Source organism: Eublepharis macularius, chromosome 11 (genome assembly GCF_028583425.1).
Source record: "Eublepharis macularius isolate TG4126 chromosome 11, MPM_Emac_v1.0, whole genome shotgun sequence".
Lineage (NCBI taxonomy): Eukaryota > Metazoa > Chordata > Lepidosauria > Squamata > Eublepharidae > Eublepharis > Eublepharis macularius.
In genome coordinates this window covers 50,511,134-50,530,792 of record NC_072800.1, presented here as the reverse complement: position 1 = coordinate 50,530,792, position 19,659 = coordinate 50,511,134, and the positions used below count along the sequence as shown (strand labels likewise).

At 38.8% G+C, this 19,659-nt stretch overlaps 1 protein-coding gene across 2 annotated transcripts; it reads right to left on the bottom strand.

Moving 5' to 3' along the window:
* Window positions 1-1,512: 1,512 nt before the first annotated feature.
* On the bottom strand, window positions 1,513-18,207 carry TRA2A (transformer 2 alpha homolog). 2 transcript variants are annotated; one of them, XM_054990782.1, is made up of 8 exons: window positions 18,022-18,207; window positions 10,781-10,914; window positions 9,100-9,259; window positions 6,931-7,119; window positions 3,350-3,465; window positions 2,996-3,103; window positions 2,263-2,330; window positions 1,513-2,099 (listed from the first exon to the last, which is right to left on the bottom strand). In XM_054990782.1, the coding sequence occupies exons 1-8, from the start codon at window positions 18,055-18,057 to the stop codon at window positions 2,089-2,091; spliced, it is 822 nt and encodes a 273-aa protein (XP_054846757.1). In that variant the 5' UTR covers window positions 18,058-18,207; the 3' UTR covers window positions 1,513-2,088. The 2 variants fall into 2 exon arrangements, with proteins under 2 accessions (XP_054846757.1, XP_054846756.1); XM_054990781.1 differs by having other exon boundaries at window positions 2,996-3,106; window positions 18,022-18,206.
* Window positions 18,208-19,659: the final 1,452 nt, after the last annotated feature.

The window sequence follows — 19,659 nt, the reverse complement described above, 5'->3', positions numbered from 1 at the left end:
CCCTATTTTTTAGTATTAAAGGTAGTGTCATTCAGTAGTGAATCTGATTAAGATAGCTTGTTATCAGACTTGAGTGGGCATTAGTTAAGCTGTTCATAGTTGGGAAGAACTGTTCTTGTTTGGTTCCTAATGACAGGGAGTATTTCATTTACATCTGTTAAGTTTACCTATAATGGCTTTTTGTTCTGTAGGTGGGAGAGCCACAGAGGAGGAAAACATGTTCTTTTCTTCATTTTCCCATTAGGTGATCAACATTAGGAGTCATTTGTGTTGAGTTAGCTTCCTCAAAAGGTTTAAGGATGGCAGTGAGCTCAGGGTTAGCAACAGGTTCCTCCTACTTGATTAGGACTTGTAAAAAAACATACAGGTTCCTGTCTTGTTAATTCACTTTTCAGAGTTGTCAGAATTATCAGAGCTTTGTGCCATAGAACTACTTTTGAAAATGGCCAGGGACTCCCATGATGGCATTAGATCATAGTGATACACTTACTTTGATTCCTAAAGATGACCACTGGCATCTTTAAATGTTTTTAAATAATTTTCCACATGGGAGGATTTCAGATTCAACTAGGTCTATTTGGCTCACTGGCATTTTTAGGAAACAGCTTAGATGGATAGCTATCCCCTTTTTACCCTAGTATGAGAAATTGTATTTATATGGAAAGACAGAAGAAACTGGCCTACAACACCTTAAAACCAGATTACTCTGCACCATAGTAGCATACTCTTTGTGTTCTGCACAGGCTATCTTCAGAAATGTTTCAGTTAGATGAGTGAACCTATCAAATCAGTTAACCTCTCAAACGGTCCAAATTCAATTTAACTGGTAATAAGTATCCTTGAAGTTATCTGAAGATGGTGCTGCAACATCAGAGTTGAGAGGATCAAAACCTGTTGCTAGTGGGGATAGTTGAAATTATCAGATTATCCTTACCACACTTAGGAGCAAAAGAAGTAACTGACCTACCTATTAAAGATAAAGAGTGCCCATTGAGTCACAACTGATCATGGCAACTCCATAAACCTCTAACACGTGAAGTTTTCAAGGCAAGAAATGAGCAGAGGCGGTTTGCCATTGCCTTCTCTGCACAGCATCCTATTTTCCTTGGCAGTCTCTCATCCCAGTACCAACCCTTAGCTTCCAAGCTCTGATGAAATTAAGCTCAAAATGGGCAATTTATCCAAGGTACCTTTGGATGTTCTCCTGTCTTTTCTTAAATAAAATCCATCTAATCTATCCAATCATAAATACCGAAAGGCTACAATGACAGAATTTAAAATTTATTTTAAGAAGTCTAGAGTAATAATTTTTCAATCCATACTACTAAATAGAACCTGCTTAACCATAATTTAAAAATCATGGAATTATTGTGAATATCAAATATTTGCTATGCCAAGAACATTAAGGCTTAAGCCTGTGTCCTGACAACGGGGCTGCAAATAGATAAAGTACAATTTAAAGAAAGCTTTGCTTCATATACTTTAACGAAATAACTTCAAATGTCACCAATATTGCCATCAAAAAGATTTTATCCAACACATACCAAGCTGTAATTTTCAGTATACAATTAATATTTCCACAGAATTCCCTCCAGTAATGTTTACTTACTACATTGAGAACTATAAATGATAACTCCGGCTCAAGGATACATACTGAAGTGTAACTGAAGATACAGGTCAACATTTTCTCAGAAGAAATAGGCAAAAAGATGGTTATTCAAATAGTAGGGTTCTACTGAAATACAATGTGCAAGCTTTAAAACAAACTAATTATTTCTTTCCCCGCCCCCATTAGGTTCAACAGAAATACACTTGCTTAAAAAATAAAGAAAATGATTTACAAAATGTATCAACACTTTGGGAAGCCTATTTCGTTTTTCTTAAAGACATTTAAGTACATAAAACTACAACAATTACACTTGGAGAATTACAATAAGAGATGGAAAACTGATATTTCAACTAAAAATACATAATGAACCAAAGATCTTTAATAGGGTCTAGGGTAACTTCAGAGGATCTATAAGAAAAGCTAAGGTCAGAACTTGCTGTTTAAAAACCATGTTTGCAATTGTAACTGGCTTCTGTTCTTCAATAGCGCCCTGAAAGGAAAGAGAAAAAAAGTGGTAAACCATCATACTTTCACATTTGCATTTTCCCCTCCTCCCAGTAACAATGGTTATAATTTCTACTCACCTGCTGTATGCTTCAAGATCTTTCATTATGCTAAAAGGATACATCTACTCAATAGAAATGCATACTTACTTGGGCTGTAGGAACGAGATCTTGATCGTGATCTGTAACGGCTATAATAAGGAGAAGGTGATCGCCTCCTTTGAAGAGAACAAAGTAGTTTTGTTGGCAGTAGCTCATACCTATGTTTAATTCTTTCCTGTCCATATTCATTATTCAAAGTTTAAAACATTCTTTTTTTGGTCAAATGGTTTATAGAGTGTACAATTTCCCCTCAGACAAATGTAAACTGTCATATATGAAAACAAACTATGTACACGCTTTTCTATTTTAGCTGGTGCTCTACAATGTTCTAGAACTACTGGTTTGATGTGGAAATGTTTGTATAAAAACAGTTTAATTATAAAAGCAAGTCGCTTTTCCTCAGTTTTTCATATTACAGGTGTGCTCCCTCCCTAACAAGCTTCTTTTCAGTCCCAAAGCAATTACAAAACCAGCAGGCTACCTAATCTCTTGTTGCTAGTATTATCAAACTGCTAAGAAGAAGAGGGAGATGCCTTGTTACAAGTGCAGCTTTACTTTTTGCACATATTCTGACTGAATGAAAAGCAAACTAACTTTTTGGCCCTATGCTCAGAAAATATGCATGAGCATATATTGGACACACTCTCATTTTCAGAAATACATATCAGACACTGTGTATAGTAAACAGCATGCCACTGTGTGGATGTATAGTTAAGTTAAAGGCACTGATAGAATATAATGTTTGTCACAGAGATTCCTACAGCATTTACAAAACATGTACCTGTAGCGATAATCATATTCTTCATATCTGTCATATCCTCTGTCGTAGCCTCTGTCATAATAGGAATCACGGCGACGGCCAGCTCCTCCACCTCCACCACCACCTCCACTGCTTTGGGGGGGGGGGGAGTACAAAAAAAATACATTGTAATGGTATACCAAATATTGTATTTTGTCTATTTAAGACTCAGGTTTAAAAACCATTTAAATGTATGTTTCAGAATGAATCCTTTCAACTATTACAGTGATTAAACTAGGAGAAGTAGACTGTTACAAGTCTACTGATTATCAACTCCTTAAATAAAAAAACACTACCATTTAAAAAAGCCCAGAATAAAGCTAGTAAATGTCTTACTGGGTTGGCCTGCCCATGTAAATGCCTGGAGTTGGTGTGTGCGCTCTCTTTGTGATGGAATAATCTACACGGATCCTCCTGCCATCCAGTTCCATTCCATTTGCATGTTCCATTGCCTATAAGGAAATGAGCGATACTTTACCAAAGGGTAAACAAGCAGTAATTTTTTCTGATGAAGACTAGGCCCTTCCAAGATTTGCTCTGACTGATACAAGGGGATGAATTAGAACAGGAATGTGGAACAGTATAACTTCCTGCAGGGTGCACATGTCTGGGTTACTGCTAACCAGCTGCCATTTCATGCTTCCCAATCTTTTGCCAGCTGGCTTTCAAGGCCCAACTCCAGCGGAGTTTAACATGGCAGGTTCAGTCTGTATGACTCTCTTCTCTACTAACTCACCATATACAACTTTATCAACCAGTATATTAAAGAGAATGATTCTATACCAAACTTCATCTTTTCTATTCTCATGGGTCTCAAAGTTTCCTGCTTCTGTATACTTTGTATCACTTAATGGCATTTAGTCCTACTTTTAACATTTGACACAGATGTACAACAGTACATTTTCTGAAATACAACTATTTGATTACTGTCCCTTTTTATGATTATAAAGAAGAATTCTTGGTTGCTACCAACATGTTTATTGACAAAAAAATCTTTTCCTGGTTTATGATTTATAATTTATGAAGTAAAATGTTAATCAAGTAATCTACAGAGCAATCCTACAAAAAGTTACTATGGGCTATGGTTCAGACCAGAGTAATAGGATGATGCTGTTAGACTTCCAGGGGACCAAAGATCTGTAAAGAAAAAACCCTTCAAGTGCTATTCTGCAGATCATTGTGCAAGTACCAACAGAATAACTTGGGAGGCTTTAACAAGGAACAGGAACAACAGTTCTCATGTTTCCATCTGCCCATAAGCATGTAAGCCTTCCCATATGCAGAAGCACACCTGTAAGGAAATTGTCAGCCCAAGACTAGGTCTTTGGTAAAAATGGCTGGACTTAGGTTCAGAATTGTAAGTGTTGTCAGGTTGTGGCCTAGCTCAGATGTGTGGTTGCTGGGCTGATTAATAACACCTGTGGAGCTGTCTCTTGAGTACCCCAGAGGTTCAACCTTAGAGAGGTTGTTCTCAGTTCACTCCCTAGATTTTCACACTGCTGAATTGCTAATTAATAGCTCAGTCTTGATTGGCTGTTGAGTTGCTGGGTGATTCACTGAGTCCTGAAAAGATGGCTTCCTAGTTCACCCAGAAGAATGGCTAGTTAGCAAACATATTGACATTATGCCTGAGAGAAGCTGGAAGCTGCATGCTGTTCATCACTTCGGCACGTCCCTATGCCAAACCAAGGGACTGAACAAGGGAGAGGGCTCACATTCTAACAGACGGGTGAGATAAGCTAGCTCTCAAGTTTTAGATAAGCAGATCTTATTATGTACTAACAGTAAGATTTTCTTATTTTAATGTCTGTTGCCTGTGTAAGAGTGCTTTATGCTTTTTGCAAACGCTCCTTAAGGAAAAAACCCTTTTATTTAAGTGGAGTCTGGAATTCATAACTTGGGCATAGGTGCACCCCAGAATGAACCCAGAGACTGGAAAGGCAAGGCCTTTGGGAAAGGGAGAGCCTTTAGTTGCACAAACAAAAGGGAACACGTCTCACCTGCCTGACTGCTGAAATGGCTGTGATCAGCGCTCAGAATTAGTAGAGGAGGCAACATTCCTGATAGCACCTTTACATCAAACCATAAATATTTTTATCCCACGTTAATTTTGTTGGATTTTAAAAACCTCGGCTTCCCCAGGAATTTAGGGTTTATGAAAATAAACCTACTTCCATATAGTCACTCTTTACATCTTAACAAAAGTAGCATATTCTACAATCACATTAAATGTAGGTTGCAGCGCCACCTAGTGATTTCCTTTCCTCATAGAAACACTATTTTAAAACACCCCCACCAAAAAGTCCATAGGAGAGAACAAGCCAGAACTCGTAAAACATGCAATTAAGAGCATCACATCCTCTGTATACTTCAGATTCATATATGCAAACTTCATTACAACCTGAAAAATTGCCTTTCAAAGAGACAGTACTGTATCTCAGTTGCTCTGTCACCACTTTTAATCACTTTACAGACAAAAAAGGTAAAAGCTTCTGAAGCTATAATGATGTACTTTAATCTACTACTGCAAAAGTATTTCCAGTCATTATACATTCAAGGGAAACTGAGATTTCTGAAGAAAACTATTACTACAGATACTGATATGAAGTAGCCACATTTAAGACATGAATTAGGATGTGGTTTTATGCTAGGTGTATTTTGGAAGCTTAACATGTCTCTCCTTCCAAATGACAATTCTCAGATCCTTGGATTCAAAACTTGGATACTATGAGAATGCTTCTTAATATTAACTGGTATTGGAGCCAAGGCACATATAACCTTTAATTGTGGTTAAGGCCATTGGGGAAGGGCACAGAGAATCCACAACATAAAATGAGGATGGTGCATGCAGTCCCACACCCTGCGTCATATCTCTTCACCATAGTTAGAGATCAGCCCAACCCATGTATTTATATAATGGGACTTTTATCATCACATTCCTCTTATTTCATGTTGGGTTGGATCCAGCAATTTCAGTGGAAAGCATGGTAAGTTTTGGTTCCCCACCACCACCTGCAGTCCTGATCCCTGAGGTTGCAGGACTAGCAGCCATGCAGGTCAGGGCGCAGTAGTGTGTGTGTGTGGGGAGGTTAACTGTCCGCCTTTCCATCAGCACAACTCGAAGGTGTTTTCCATGTATTCACCTCCTTTCCTCTTCCCTCACTGCAACTTATAATGCTCATGGCTATTTGTCCAAGCACATCCTGTAACTTCAGAAAACAATTTAATGAGAAAACACTGCTGGGTGAAGAGGAATGCTGTGAAAATCCATGCGCTTTGTGCTGACAGACTGCTGTATGCTGACCTGTCATTTTCAAGCAGGCTTCCAACATGACTCAACAGTCATAGCCAGACAAATTAAGATCTCAGTATATATGAACTGTATTACACTTCCAAGATTACTGGTGGGACTCATAATAAGGTTGCTCAATGCAGATTCCAAATCACTCATAAGAAATGAATATAGACTGCTGCAACACTGGTCCTTGGGGTACTACATTGGTGGCTATCCTCCTTATGAAATCTGCTCATCCCCAGCCCCCTGGAACAGAAATTAAGCTGAGAAATTTTAAATATCCTGGATATTTAAGAATGATACACTGAAAAGCTTCCACCCCCTTGGATAGAGAGCTGATTTTAGCAGGAAGCTGTGTGTTTTCATGCTTGAATTTTCTCAGGTACTGCTATCTAGCTTGGGTGACTTATTTTTACATTTGTTAATTCTAAACTTCACCCTTTGTCTTTCATATAGCTGTTCACATCACTCTCTGGATGTACAGCAGAGATATTACAAACAAAAAAACCCTTGCAAGTTCACAGAACTATACAAATTAAATGCACAGAACTACCAAAAAGTTCCAGCAGTTACATACTTTGCAAAGAAAAAATAAAGACATTAAGAATGCAGAAGCTTTTACCTCTTTAGAATCATCTATTCTTTCAAAGTAAACAAAAGCAAATCCTCGTGATCGCCCAGTCCGTTGATCATAAACTACGTTGACACCAGATAAAGGTCCATAACGAGAGAAGACTTCACGAAGATCCCTCTCAGTGGTATACAAGCTGAGGCCAAACACTCCAAGACATGTATTAGGATCTGGATTAGCCTGCAGAATGAACCAATTTATTCAGGAATGCCTACAATAGTGGTTCAAAGAAATTATTCCTTAAAATACACATTTCCTTAATGGTCTTCCTCAGCAAACAAATTCTATTTTACAGTATACTGCACACCAGAAATGAAGGCGACTGTGCCTGCTGTACACCACCACAGGATCGAATTCTTACCGGGCAAAGGGAAGGTATTCCATCTTAGTTTATTAAATTGATTTCAAGGATTTGGATGGGGATACGTGTTTGCACAGTAGAGTGCATTACAGCAAAATCCATGAGGCAGATAAGCCTGCATACCTAACCTGGTTAGGCAGTTTGTGTCAGTTATATCATACTGTAGCAAGCATCAGGATAGTTCCTTTGATATCCATCGAATGAGCTTTGATAGTTCAATTTTTGTGCAGCTGAAAATACACATTTATAATCTAGCAATAGGCTACATGACTGCATATGCATGTAATTGTCTGTAGCTGCATGTTCTAGACAGCTGACTTCATAGAACCTCCATCTTCTGTGGCTTTGGCAAGAGAGCAACACAAAATGGATATTTCTTGTCTGAAACCACCACCACCCATATAAAGTGCTCCAAATACCTTCAGTAGATAAGAGAAAGGATTAGTCACACATCCTCTCAAGCTCCTTCCCATTCCTAAAGCAACTCTAGTGTGGGCACATAGAACTCTTCACTCTTAAGATGTTATCAGTCCTTTTAAGGGAATAATTTTTACTTGTAGGTATTCCAATCTTGTTTTCGTTCTTTGTAGCACAGAGGCTTTTCCAATACTTACATGCCAGGTGATACATTTCTGAAACTTAAATTATAAAGATCATTTCAGAATAACTGGATGTTTTACTGAGAAAAATAGATCGGTTTGTATTCCAGCAATCCAGCTGAGGTTCTCTGATCTACTAAGTTTCCATGGTCTTTACATGAAATTAAGTCCAATATATATTCATGCAATTAACATTCTACACTGAAGACTAAGTGGAAGCACTTCCCAATAAGTAAAAGGCAAGGAAAGTCTTTCACAGAATGTCTTTTCAGCCCTGTACTAAGGCCATGTCATCTTTTTAAAGCCACAACTCTGCTATCCCCAACTACCTAACAACCATCATATCTGAAGTTTTACATTTGTGTGTAATGTGCTGTCAAGTCACAGCCTGCCTCTGCATATGACACTGGTCTTCAGTGGTGGTCTCCCATCCAAGTACTAATCAGCAGCAACCCTATCATTGATATCTTGAGAGATCAGGCTAACCTGGGCCATCCAGGTCAGAGCATACTCTACCAACATGTTAATGCACTGATAACTAAAGATCTTACTGGAATCCATTAGACTGTCTAAGGTGTAAGGTCTAATACAATCATTATTGCTGTGCGATACAGCAATAATGCCTTTTCTTATTTTTCACTCTTCTTTCCTCAAAGACAAACACAGGAAAATAATACTGCCAACAAGCCAGCCTGTCCTACTCCCCTTCGGTTGTGGAGGTAGTATAGATGCTTAGTCTGCTAGCTGTACTGTTGCCTGGGGAAAAACCGCACTGGGGAAAACTCATCTATCCCATGCAATTTTCCTCCCATTATTCTTCTTTGGGGCTCAGGATGGCATACATACTTCTGTTCTTTCATTGTATTCTCACAATAACCCTATGGGGTAGGTGAAGCGAAGAGAAAGACTGACCACAAGGTCACACAATGAGATTCATGGGTGAGAGGAGATTTGAATCCAGGTATCCTAGAGCCTAGCCCAATATTCTAACTACTTCAATACACTGCCTCTCATGTCTGGCAAGTAGAAAAAGCCAAGGGTTTGTCTCCTTGGCCACGGAAGCTAGCAAGCTGTGCATATTATGGCTAATCATCACAAAATAAAGTAACATTTAATGAAACACTAGGCAAGTTTCTGTAATGATATAAGCCTGAAGACTTAAATGCATTTCTTTAGAACTTAGTTACATTGACCACATACTCTACTGCCAGTGTGCCTTCTTCGATTAGACATTGGAGAGTGACTGCGGCTCCTTCGACGACGATACTCTGGGGTGTAGGATCTGCTTCGTGATCGCCTTCTGTGAGAATGGGATCGAGAGCGAGTGTAACGCCTGTGAGAATGCCTTCTTGAGCGAGACCTTCAAATGATAAAATTCAAGTTAGATGCAAATACTGATGATAGATAAATTATTTACATTTTTTACAATTTTACAAATAATTTACAATGATTTAAAACCTATATTAAAATCAATATACTCATTGAATGCGTGTATTACAAGAGTAAATAAGAATAAACTTTGTGAGTAGACTTAAATTTTTACATTTTCTTAATATCCAAGTATTTCTATCATCCATTCATACAGAAAAGTCTTTGTGCATGCACACTTAAGCCTCAGTTGTCTTCAGCATAAGAGCTAGATGGAATACAGTGCGTGCAGTCCAAGATGTACTAATCACCAGAAACACTGGAAAATAGAGGAGTTCTGCATATCTGATACACAACATTCAGGACATTCTGCAGAGTTCATTTTAAGCTGCAGCACCCCTGCATGAAGCATGTACAACCATATGCATAGCAGAATGTTGGGCTTACAAAATTTCACTACAATGGGAGGAGGGGACAGTACATGGATTTCCTGACATGTCAGGATATTTGTCATATAAGGTGGGGAATTTACAGGCGTCTAAGGACATCTGACATCTACATGAAGACAAAAGATATTATGCCTATCTTCGCCCAATGCTATAAAATTCATATTTGGTAACTATTTGTTATAAAACATGTTTAGCAAGAGTGAAGAACATATTGCAAAAATTTTCTATATAATTTTACTGTAGAAACAAGGAAATTGTGCAACTGCCTAAAGACATGATAAGAGTCATAACATATTAAGCACTTATTCGAATAGACTACCGTAACATTTTATCATGAGGAGGATTAAAGAACAATGCACTACAGTATTTTTAACAAAAATGTTTAAGCTGACATAATTCAGCAATTTGAAAGCTATGCCTCATACTTCCAGTGATTTATACAATTACTTTCTATCAAATCCTTTACTAGTCTCCAACTCTTGGATTTAACCCTGCAGATGAACACTATTAAGTGTCTCTGAACAGGACCTACAAAAGAATGGAAAAATAAAACCATTAACTATGTCCTGATTTCTAGGCAAATGTATATTAATGGTGTGTCATCAAATAAAGGCATTTTACAGGAATGTCTTCAGGTATCTCTACAAGAATCATACCCAGAACTTCCCTATGACCTAAAGCTACTTCCGATTACACACTTATTTTTGCACAGGGTCGCTTAGCTGTAACCTAACCAACACTGTAACATGATGACATCTTGAAAGGTAGTTGAACTAACTTTACAGTACATGACATATAGGAGACGAAGATTCCGTCAGGACCCACCCATGTGAGCCAGCCTTCGCTATAACAATTGCTATATAGAGTAGTTATGCAACTTTCCTGGAAAGCAAAACATTTCCCCCCACCTCACAACGCCTAGCACTCACAGTCCATACACTTCTAAAACATACAACTCAAAATCTCGCCACAAGTTTCATCCACAAAGATCAAAGGCCAAAACAACATTTATGCCAAGTATAAGAATGCTACTCAGTGAATCTTAACAGCATGCAAATACTGACCTGGATTTTGACCTTGATCGAGATCGTGATTCAGAATGTTTAGAAGCTCTTGATGGACTACGAGATCCTGACCTGCTCTCAGATTTTACTCGAGCAGGGCTCCCAGCTGGAGATTTTGACTGGGAGCGCGACTCCTAACAAAAAAAACAGTATTACAAATGGTACTGGTTGCATAAATGCCTACCTTCTTATATTAAAAGTAACTATATTTTATTGATTGTGCCTGAAAGATAAATGGTTAGGCAGTACCCTCCAGAACAAATTTCTGTTTAACCCACTGTTAACATTGTGTGATTTCCTCAAATAATTCCCTACTTGAACCAAATGCTCTATTAACTAAGTAATCATGCAAATTCATCTACAACTTGATCATACAGACACTGGAACATAAACCATACATTTACTTAACCTAGGACCCATTCATTCTTCCAGATTCTTTTAATTCTACTTCACTCTTGCTTTCTACTTTTCTTCATTCTTCATTTTTTCATTTTTCATACTTCGTGTATTCTTCCCCAATTCAAAACAATTCATTATAGCCTTAAAAATATTCAAGTGCTTCTATCTGACCAATCTTCTGTTCAATTTTTTCCCCCATTCAATTTTAATTTTCTGATCTTTAATACTTTTCATTAGCCTTCTTTTATCTTGATTTATCTTCCACATTCTTGGAAAAAACTCTTCCATTTCTTCACGAACATTAACCTTAATGGAAAAAGAACATTTAGTATATTTAAGCAAGTGGGGATTATAAGACTCTGCTGGAGTTTCAGAATTTTATCTACCAAAGTGGAATAGCCAGCAGGTAAAGTGCAAATAACTAGATTATAAAAGCAATTTTTAGAAAGTATTTTAACTGGTGTAATCATATAGGCTCTAATAATGAGTCCACTGATTTCCTTGTGCATTTCTCAAATGTTCTACATCTATTCCGCTCCCTAACTTTTATCTCTTCAGTTCTGCAAGACAGACAGACAGACACACACACACTTAAATGTTGTCTCAAGTATTAAGGTTGCCTGAATGTATCAAAATATATATACCAGGATCCACAGAGCTATTTTAAGTACAGTGGAATGTCTCTCTCTCTCTTTTTTTTGAGATTTGTCAACAGTTCAAGATAAACAGATCTACTGTGGTTCTTTGGATCCAGGCTACTGATACATTTAATCTGAACATCCAGGCATGCAAAGTTATTTCTAAATACCATTCAATCCAAAAGCTACAAAATACTTGCTCAATCAAATATAAATAAAGTGAAGCTAAGATTCTTGTTCTATACCAGAAGTTACACCAAGTGTGCTACATGTGTGAAATAATCCACAGGATATTAGGCTGTTATCCTGTATCCCTTTCATGTCATGGCAACAGATGCACCAAAGTAATACAGGAAAAAGCCAATATAGTATATGCATTAGTGCACTTAAGTAAGGCAGTAAGAAATGAAGTGAAGGAATAGACAAAGATTTTCCCTCAAAATAATCTTACCCAAAGGTTTAGGTCTCAATGTACTTGAATCTTCATTACATGTACATCAGGAAGAATATGAATTAAGGTACATTAAAAACAGCATCCTTCCCTTAAAATTCTCAGTAATCTTTTTAGACAGTGAAAACTGCTAACATTTCTTTTGACAAATGCTGCTATTTCTAACAATTATAATACTGTTTTAGGGCCCATTTCTGATTACAACATTAGCATGATCACTTGACACCATCTTTTTTAATCTCAATTTCTCCATATTTGTACAGTTTTGTATTGTTCCTGTCTTTGTAAAGAAGGGTAAAGCTGGGAAGCTTTCAAGGAATGTACTTTATTGTAAGAATTCTCAACTCTCTTAATGGCCCTTCCTCTACTCAAGTTTAAAAAGTATCCCTATGTTTTCCTCACAGATTACTAAAATACCTCATAGTAAAGACCTGCGCGTCAAAAAATGCTAGATATAAAAAGTGTGCCTTACACCACTACTTGCCAGACCATGCCAACAAAGCCCACTTAACTGGGAGACTCAATGTGCCCACTAGCATACCTCTAGAAAAGGAAGAATTTACAGTGTAGTGCTAGATTGTATAAGTTTCGAATGCCATTCTGGACCAGGTAATGCTAATAGTAAAAAGAGCTACAGATATAAGACTCTACTTTCTCAAGAAACCAGGTTAAGACAGTAAAAATGACTTCAGCATTGCCTTAAATTCACAGGGCAGTCTCACTGTATAATATGAAGGGAATGCTCATCAATCTAATAATCAGTCCCTTCCAACCAGTTATTTCCCATATTGAATAAGCCTTGTTTTGATGCCTACAAATAATCCAAATTCATAATGTGGTAGTGTGCCAAACAGGATATATTTTTTCTGAGCAAAACTAAGAGCATTAACCTGACAAGTTTCCAAGAACAAAGATCTGTGGCACCTTACAGGGCTATTTCTGGAAAGAGTTCACAGAGTCCCTGTGAGATAGAGAGTAGAGCCTAGCCTTGTCCAGGCTGCATGAACCAATGGCCTGGCACAGTGTACGGCAGTTTCATATCTTCAAGGCTGTAACAATTCATACATGGACAGGGAGTCTCAACTGAGTTTTGAGGTGGTGCTGTCTAATATTTCAGGTTCCCCAAGAGTCAGCACTCAGCAACCATGAATCTCTTCTTAGCAACCAGTTGCCTAATTCCAGCACCAACCGAGAGACTATGCCCCCAAATTCTGTGCACTGTGGAGGAGCGATGGGAAGAATGGAGTTGGCAAAGACAAAAATAATATCTGGTTACCAAAATATTCAGAGGAGATGAACAGTTGTGCTGGTAGGGAACAAGGCTAAAATGCTTTAATGCATGTCTAGTTAATGGGGTGGCTTATTTGAAATAAATAAATAAATAGAAATAGGTTGATCTGAAATAAGTATGCATATTAGTACAAAATCCTTGTAACATTTCCCCGCTGGATGAGGTAAATGAGATATGGCCATTCAAGCTGTACAAGTCTAAAGATTCTTTGGGTGTACAGGGCCTGGTCAATCAAGCAATCAGTCTTTTACATCCAGGGAATCTTTAGACTTCTACTTCTTAAATGGCAGTATCTCATTTGCCTCATCCAGTGAGGAAAATGTTACAAGGACTTTGTTCTAGTATGCATACTTGAAGGCTGCTTCAGTGTATTTTAGTCTACTTATGTTTTGAAAATGTGAGTAGAAAAGTAGCTGCAGATTTGTATCTTTAATTAGGAAATTCTCATGCACAAGTTCTCAAATGTGATCCCGTTTGACATCTTACATGACCATTCCCGCATTAAAGGGCCATTTAGAGTTCATTTCTTGATATGAAAGCAGTACCAAGGAAACATAGCAAGCACCTTTTAAAAACCTGAATAATGTTAATTTATTTTATAGCTGCCTTAGTTTGGGTTAAAAAAATGCTTTCCATATTAACACGCAACACTATAAGAAAACCTCCATCCTAAGGTCAAGAGAGCTTAGCTGCTAAATCTGTTTTCAAAAGTAAATGCACAGTCTTAAACATGTGAAGCAGTAGTAAATAAGAGACTTCCTTTCATCAATGATTAACTAGAGCCATGCCCTACGCATCTAGAATTAGTCAGAACCCTCCAGGGTGCAATTTATGAGCAGTCTCACCCAGCAGTGAAACACTAAAAGGTGCGTGACATAATTCCTGAACCCTCTTATATACAGCCTAAGCAACTGCTGTGCAAGCTATCCAAACGTAGCACTCCGTAAGTTATTATGGTTACAGGCACATACAAAACTTGAAAATGTACTTGAACTTTTTAGAAGATAGCACATCTTTTTAAGCGGGTATCCACAAGTATGGGCTAAGTTTGGCAGTTAACTATTACAACACACTATAAAATCTGATCCTATATTACCTGTAACAGTCATTCCTAGACTGATAGGACCTTATTCTCTGTTAATGAAGGGAACCAACCCGTTAAACAAAGAATAGCTGTTGTTTATATTGTATTTTCAATTGTACTGTGTAATCCGCCTTGGACATCCCTGAGAAAGGTAGACTATAAATAACAACTTCCATTTTCGCTATATTCAATAAATGAATACATGAAATTAAATTTGTTTTATAATTTCTGACCTGTTTGCCCTTTTTATTTCTTTCATCAATTTAATCAATGGACTAAACAAATATACTATATGTGAAGAAATTTGTGCCAATGTGTTAACTTCCTTACCATTGGGGTTTGATTGTGCCACAAAATGTGTATGTTGTATACTATTAGAGCTTGCTGTAAAAATTATGTGCAATGTTTGAATTAAATGCGTGCCCAAACAAATTATTACAAAAGTGAAGAAGACTGAAAAGATCCCAAGAACAAAGTTCTGTAGCGCCTTACAAGACCTTCTGCTGGCTAGAGTTCAATTATCCAGCTTTTTAAGATACAAAGTATCCGTTTATATAGAGTAGAACCCACAGCTTGGTCTACAGCACATGCTTTGTGTGCAGGTCCTCAATTTCAGACACTGGCTTGTGCAGGTAGAAGGATCTGTTAGCACAGGTAGAATTACTGTGATCCTGAAATCTACTGTTGGTCTCAGTAGACAATCTTGAGTTGGCTTGACCAATGGCCCAACTTAGCGTAAGGCAGTTTCACATGTTCAAGGCTGCAATTTTGCACACGCTTCCCTGGGAGAAAGCCCTATTAAATCTGAATAAACATTGCATTAATTTTATTTAAAATAAAGTGTGGGGTGTAATCAATATACATATGATCAGAGTGGACATAGCTGAAACCTCATAACTAAGTCTGGGAAAACTTTTTAATAGAAATCGTTGATAAATCTAATTTCAGTTTTTTAAGAACATACTATTCTCACCTGCTAGATAACCCTATTTCACTCTGATTTTTAGTTACTATTTTATGGAAGTGCTGTGCTCTCTCTCTCTCCCTTTTTCTCTGAGAGTGATGATAAGAGGGAAATGGAATGAGAAAGGGCATCCAAAGACAACCGCTTTTGAGATAAAGAAAAAACTTGGATGAAGACAAAAAGTAAAGAGAGCCACAAGTCTTGTGCTTTAAAGCCTTTAAAAGAGTAGTGCTACAATTACTTTTGTCTTAAAAGCACTTGCCAGGATGAGAAACATTCACCACTGGCAAGCACTTTAGAGGAATACTGTAATGTACTTTCTGATCTTTCTAAGGCTTCAATATTTCTGGAAATTTTCACTCTACCACAGATGCCAATAACTGTGTTACAAATTGTCTTCAAGAAGCCAGGTATGTTTATAGAAATTATTTCTGACTCTCTTTTCTATAGGTCATAAGCTATAAATGGAAGTTTTTGTGAGCAGATGAACTAATAAATGTTGGGTATGTTTACAAGCCCATGCAAGATACTCATGTTTATATTACCAAAAGAACACTAACACTGATGAAAAACAGGATATAAAGTCTGTTTTTTTAAAAAAAATTGATACATACTGAAGCTTAATGTAATTAACGAATAAGACATTGATATACTGTTACTGAACAGCCTTACAAACAATTCTGTATTGAATGTTTTCCCTGTTCCCACAAGAAAAATTGACATTTACTGCAGCCATATCTAAACCTACATTGTGCTGTTAACTCTGTCTACCCAAATGACCTAGCGACATTAAAAGTTACTTCCCACATGCTATACTTGGGATTGGTTTTCAATTAAAAACCTCTAAAAGTCACTTTTCTTAAGTTCAAGGAGTATACATGAAACACAAAATGCTAAAAAGTTAATATAAAAACTCAATGACATATAGCCAGGGTTGCACAACTGTCAGCCTAGGCCAAGGAAGACCAAATTCAATTATTTGTTTTGTTAATTGGGTGACTTTAAGGCAGTCACTTAGCTAAAACCTAACTCCCTAAAGTTGTTAAGAGGATAAAATGTATACTGCTCTGATCATCTTGGAGGAATAGCACAACATATGTGAAATATAAGTCACCAAAATATCACAGAATGTTCTACAGCCTACCAATAAAAGCCACATTCCATGGCTATAACATTAATCTTAGTTGCCAAATGCAATGTGAACAATCCATGTAGCAAGTAAAAAAATCCTGGCTACCATTGCTCAATTATGTTTTGTATTTGTAGTTTTCAGAGCTGCAGGGAATGTCACAAGTTGTGAAATGTGCTAAACACACGTGTTTTGAAAATAAGCATCAAGTCCCTCACATCTTTTTAATTGGGGAAAAATGCTTAGCTGCTCAACACACAAACAGAAATACACTAAAAAAGACCTAGCAAATAAAGTTGCACACAAGGGATTTTCTCCAGGAGGGCAGCAATCCCAGTAACTATTTAAAATACCTCTAAATAATCATAGTAATCTTCCTTTACTGAAGGGGTAACTTGAGGGTTTTTCTGCAAATAAAAAAACCCTGAGACCAGCACATAAATACAGGGCAACTGGCTGGAACTGTTTCAATGTGAAGTGTTTGCCTTTCTTTCAGCGTTACTAACAACAAAAATACACATAGCGGGGGAAATGTCTGTGGCTACCATACCTTTCCTAATGCCTGACAGAACAAAAAGTTGATTCAAGCATCTGATATGCACACAATAAATCATGCTGAAAAGTCCGAGGAGCCTATCTACAGAAAGCTCCTCCATCCTGTACACCCCAGCGGCGACATCGCAACCCTTTAACCCTACGCCGCGGGCCTCAGCATCCGACTCTTCCTTCCACAATGCTTCCGTTTCCCGGTCTACGCCCGTTCACAATCCCACCCGCACCAACCCAACACGCACACTCTCCTTGACTAGTACGAGACTTGGGAACGCGCTGGAGGGTGAGGGCGAAGAAGGAGGGCAGCGAGGAAGACTTAAGCGGAGGATGGTCGGTAGCCGAGACCATTGGCAGGGTTCAGAGCCACGGGGGGGGGGGGGGGCAACGGAAAACTAAGAATGGCGAAGGGATGGGGTTGGCAAAGAACATGGACAAGGGGTCCCAGGAGCGAGGCCGTAAAGTCTACAGACTCTGATACGGAACCACTAGAAAGGAAAGCCGGCTAAGCAGGGGGTGGAAACGAGAGAACGGGCCAGTCAGGAAACGGCGCGGCCTCGCCTCTGGCAACGAAACCACTTAGGCGAGGACCAGCAACGCCTCCCGAGCGTCTTTCTTCCCGCTCACCACCCCGCGAGAAGGCTAACACTTGCTCTTCAGCCACTTAACGCCCTCAGGATCACAGGCCAGGCCTCCGACACCGCGGCCCGGACAGAGCCAGCCGCTCACTACTCACCCTCCCCTCGAAGTTGTTCTCCTCCACGTCGCTCATGTCGGCGAGTTTCTAACACTGGCGGATCAACGAGCGGCAGTCCGGGTGAGGGGCAGCGAGCCCGGCCTTTCTCCCAGTAATACGTTCAAACCACCAACTGTCGACCAGTGGTGGCAGCGCAAAATGGCGTCTTAGTCAACCAGTTCTGCTCGCGACACTACATAGGGGGCGGGGCCAACGGAACGCCCCGCCCTTTGTGCCACAATGGAGGCGCTGCCACCTCAAAGAACGAAACGGTGAGTTTGTAGGTTCGCGCAAGCGCACTGACGGTTATCCAGTTCTGTTCCAATCCTCTCTGGTCTAGTTAGCTGCGCATACGTTCAACGTGGGCAACTGTACTTCTTTGGGATGTATTATCTGCCGCGGTTGTGGCGCTGTCTTTTGTGACGGAATTGTGAATGTTCTTGAAGACTTGCAGAGTTATGTATTGAAAGGTTTCTACAGTATAATAATAATAATATATCACGGGATGCAAGTGGCATTTCAAATGAGGTTCCGTTCTGGGTTTAGAACAGAAGCTGACCTGGTTACTTTGATGGATGACTTGGATCAACACAACAGATGGCGCGCGCGCCTGCGTTGATTCTGCTGGACCTTCAGTGGCTCTTCTGAAGCAACTGGCCCAGCGAGGGGCAGAGCGTTGTGGTGCTTCTAGTCCTGTGTAGCCAACCGTTTCCAAGAAGTGGGACTTTGGCATCGTGACAGTTATGCTAGCAGCAGCCTAATGGATAGACACTTAGAAAAGCTTCTGGAATAAATGTTGTTGATCTTTATGATGTCACTGGACTCCTGTTTTAGTTTGCTGCTACAGCCTAAAAACAGTTACACATCTGGACTTGCAATATTTGGGTCCAGTAGCATCTTAAAGATGAACTAGATTTTCAGAGTACGAGCTTTGGAGAGTCAAATTACCTTCATATCTGACAAAGGGAACCTTGACTCTCGAAAGCTCATATTCTAGAAATCTAGTTGGCCTTTAAAGTGTACTGGACCTGAATCTTGCTGTTCAACTACAGACCAACATATCTGGAATCATAAACAAGTTATCTTTAACTGTGTTTTCTACCAATTTTCAGCTTTCTAGGTGGTGTAGAAGAACCTTAGCAATGTTTGTATCATTGTGAGACTGATGCCCAACTGTGAGCATACCACAAAAGTATAACCTGTTGATAAATCTCTTTTAAGAAATAACACAGGGTAAATTTTAAAATAAATGCTGCTTATTTCCCTTTCTTGTAGGCCAAGAAATTTGCAGGACCATTTTAAAACTCCAAAGAAATAATATGTAATAAGGCAAAAGATTTTGCTATACCAATCCATTTAGCAAAGGCTTGGGGTATACTGTGTGGAGAGATGAACTGGTACATTGGCTACAAAAATCCCCAACAACAGTGTTTATGTTGTGATAGAATTTATGAGACATTCCCTTATATTTAATAGGGAACTGGTTGTTTGAGGGCTTGCCCTAATATCTCATGTGTGCTTTCTAGAGTCGCCATCCTACAAGTGGGGCCAGAGGTTCTCCTGGAGTTACAATGGATTTCCAGAGTACAGAGATCAGTTCCTTGGGAGGAAGTGGCAGCTTCAGACAGTAGACTATGG